This window comes from Caenorhabditis briggsae, assembly GCF_000004555.2.
Source record: "Caenorhabditis briggsae complete genome, chrII, whole genome shotgun sequence".
Taxonomy (NCBI): domain Eukaryota; kingdom Metazoa; phylum Nematoda; class Chromadorea; order Rhabditida; family Rhabditidae; genus Caenorhabditis; species Caenorhabditis briggsae.
This window is the reverse complement of record NC_013486.2, coordinates 7,304,538-7,307,876: the sequence shown is the minus strand read 5'-3', so window position 1 is coordinate 7,307,876 and position 3,339 is coordinate 7,304,538. Positions and strand designations below refer to the sequence as shown.

The window sequence follows — 3,339 nt, the reverse complement described above, 5'->3', positions numbered from 1 at the left end:
TAAGAGCAACTATTTGATCGCCCTTCCCTTTCTAAGCCTCCTGTACCTGCTTCCAGGGTTAGATGATAGACTTGGATAAAGTTTTTTTCGTTCCGTAATTCTAGAACAGTGCCATGAAACTTTAAAAATGAAAAAAGAAAAAAAAAACAAGAAAATGATTTTAGAAAAGAATAGATCAACTGAAATGAGCAAAAAACAAGAAACTGTAGCACTTTGGAACATTTTGGGGACAAACATCGTCCTGACACTTTTTGAAAACCCCCGTTTAATATTTAAACCCCCGTTAATTCTCAAAACCCCTTCAAATTTTCAAAACCCCCGTTAATTTTTCAAATTTTTTTTTAACCCCCGTCAAAAATTTAAACCCCCGTTAATATTTTAAACCCCCGTTAATTGTTTAAACCCCCGTTAAATCATAAAGAGCCAAACTAATTTTAGTATTTTTTAAATTGGGTTCTAGCTTTCGGAATTGAGTTAAGTATTTGGGTCACAGGTTACCGTGTTATTTTTAACTAGAGATTTATCTTCTCATTCGTTAGATTTTATGTATTCAGAAGTCTGATAAAACATCCGATAAAACCGAAAATACCACTGATGAAGGGATTCCAACCAATTCGGTTATGATCAGTTTTCGAGACGATGAGTACCTTCAAAAAATTGAAAAATGTAAAAGTGTTGAAAGGTACGAGAAAGTCCGAATATGTTGAAAATCTATTTATGGTTCAGAATTACAAACGAAATGATCGAAAACAATCTTCTCCGTTACCCATTTTTTCATGGATTCGTTCTTCAAGAATTACAATTAATGCTTCTGAAAACCAATGGAGATTATATAATGAGGTTATCACATCAACCAGAAAAGAAAGCCAAGTCAATTGGTGCAAAGAAGGCGTCTGCAGAAAAGACGGGTCCAGTCGATCAGAGTACATTGACACGAGTTATTCTTGTCCTTTCTGTTAATATCAGTTGGGTTCTAAAGGGCTTTTATGGGGATCTAGTTGGGGGCAACTCCAATGCAGTTACCATAAATGATCTAATAGAAGTCCGGTCTGCACACGCGTTTTGAGCTCAATTATCTCGGTTGCTTCACAAGAGATCAAAGTTTTGTTAACTGATAAAATATTTTTCATAATTACACCTACATTTTATCAGTTGAAAATATTTTGATATTTTTTGAAGGAACCGAGATAATTGAGGTCAACGTGCACGTATAGGGTGGACTCCTATTAGAGCATTGACGGTATATTTTTCCCCCAGAACGTATTTTCCTGATAACATATTTTAGCTCAAAAACCTGATAACACTAGAAGTTTCTATGGTGATCTCGACGAGGTGAAACAAAAAGAAAACATGGACATGCATGTGTGTATCGAGGAAATCAATGGGAAGTGGGTCAGTTTCTTCGTGGAACGGCGTACCAAATTTGCTTCAATCGACGACCTGATCACCTATTACAGAACAAATCCGATCTGTTATCAAGCTGTTAGTTGCTTGGATTCCCGCATAACCCATTAACGTCTTCTATTTTAGACTCGTGTCTTCCTGAAACGACCAATTCCTCTGCAAGATTGGGAATTAAGAAAAGATGGTCTCGAGGTGATAAAAACAAAAAAATTAGGTGAAGGAGCATATGGAGAAGTGTATCTGGGGAAATGGGCACAACCATTCAGTGTGGATCAGAAAGAATTTCATAAGTGGTGTGACGTGGCAGTGAAGATGTTGAAAAAAGATGACTCGAGGGCTGCACTTTTTGAAATTATGCACGAAGCACGGTTACAACTTCAGCTAAGGCATAAGGTTGGAAATCTTTTTACACTACAGTAATCCTTTTTTTCCAGAATGTTCTCGCATTTCGTGGTGTGTTCCTTCTAAAGAAGCCAATAATGCTAGTATCCGAGTTTTGCGAAAGTAAGTTTCAATTTTTTCTAGAATATTTAAGCTAATTCCTTTAAAAAATATTTTCTCAGATGGGTCCCTGAAAGATTATCTTCAAAAAAACAAGGTGGGAGTAGACGATAAGCTTCGATTCTGTCTTGGATCGTCGTGTGGACTCGAGTACATCCATTTCAAAGGACTTATTCATCGAGATTTGGCGACGAGAAATATTTTGGTTTCCCTAGACAAAACGGTAATGACCAGTTCTGAATTAGTGACTCATACTCTAATTTTTTTAGCCGAAGATTGCTGATTTTGGTTTGGCGAAGCACGCGAGTACATACAAGATGAGAAGAAACACAAAGATCCCAGTTAGATATCTGGCACCAGAAACATTATCTTCTTTTGTGTACTCCACAAAAACCGACGTATACACATTCGGTCTTGTCATCTGGGAGATATTCGCTAACGGGCAGGAGCCGTATATAAAAGCACAACCTCATCAAGAATCTGCTGTTCCGAAGAATGTGCCGTTAAAGGGAAAAGATATACAATTATTGGTTTGTACAAATCCCATTCAATCCCTTTTTCTATTATCTTTTCTTCTCATAGATCAAAAAAGAGCTATTCGTGCGATTCAACCCGGAAACACCAGCTGCTCTTCAACAATATGTGACCACTAAGCTTTTCGTGACGGATGAGAAAAAGCGTCCGAATATAACTGAGGTTTTATGCTGATCTGAATCGATATGCATCTCATTTTACTTGATTTTCAGGTCACTACATTCCTTGCGGATATGCTCAAAGTTGATTTGACAAAAATGAGATTTTCATACAAGGTTCAGCAATGAAGATGCCAACTGCAAATTGTGTTTCCTATAAAATAAATGTGTACTTTAGCCAATTTGTTTATCACTTGATTATGAGGGCGTTGATTTTTGTGGTACTGGAAAGCGTGGGAAAGTTATAGGGGGTGGAAGAAAATCTCACAACATAGAAAATCTCACACACAGAAATAGACAAAAAGGATGTAGATTGAACATTCAATCTCAAATTCCTTACTATTTTTTTTGTTTTGTACCTAGAAAACACAATAAAGGGTTTTATTCCCATTCCGAACCAAATCTCGCAAAATTTGTGTGTTATGATATCTGCTCTGCATCTGTTAGCAAAAATAATAAAAAAGATCTTGGCTTTTAGAAAATACATTTATAGATCAGAATTCTTTTTCCAGATTAACACCGTTTTAGGAAAACGGATTACATTTTGAATTCCTAGTCTGAAGGGGGGGGGGGAGAGAGAGAGAGAGAGAGAGAGAGAGAGAGAGAGAGAGAGAGAGAGAGAGAGAGAGAGAGAGAGAGAGAGAGAGAGAGAGAGAGAGAGAGAGAGAGAGAGAGAGAGAGAGAGAGAGAGAGAGAGAGAGAGAGAGAGAGAGAGAGACAGAGAGAGAGCGAGAGAGAGAGA

General features: G+C 37.3%; 1 protein-coding gene across 1 annotated transcript; it reads left to right on the top strand.

Annotated features, from left to right (window-relative positions):
* Window positions 1–620: 620 nt before the first annotated feature.
* On the top strand, window positions 621–2,726 carry CBG03127 (the record flags this gene model as incomplete). Its single annotated transcript, XM_045242264.1, has 9 exons — window positions 621–682; window positions 727–965; window positions 1,286–1,482; window positions 1,531–1,797; window positions 1,839–1,908; window positions 1,968–2,128; window positions 2,175–2,435; window positions 2,488–2,601; window positions 2,652–2,726. 9 exons carry the CDS (start codon window positions 621–623, stop codon window positions 2,724–2,726), a joined length of 1,446 nt encoding a protein of 481 aa, XP_045092116.1.
* Window positions 2,727–3,339: the final 613 nt, after the last annotated feature.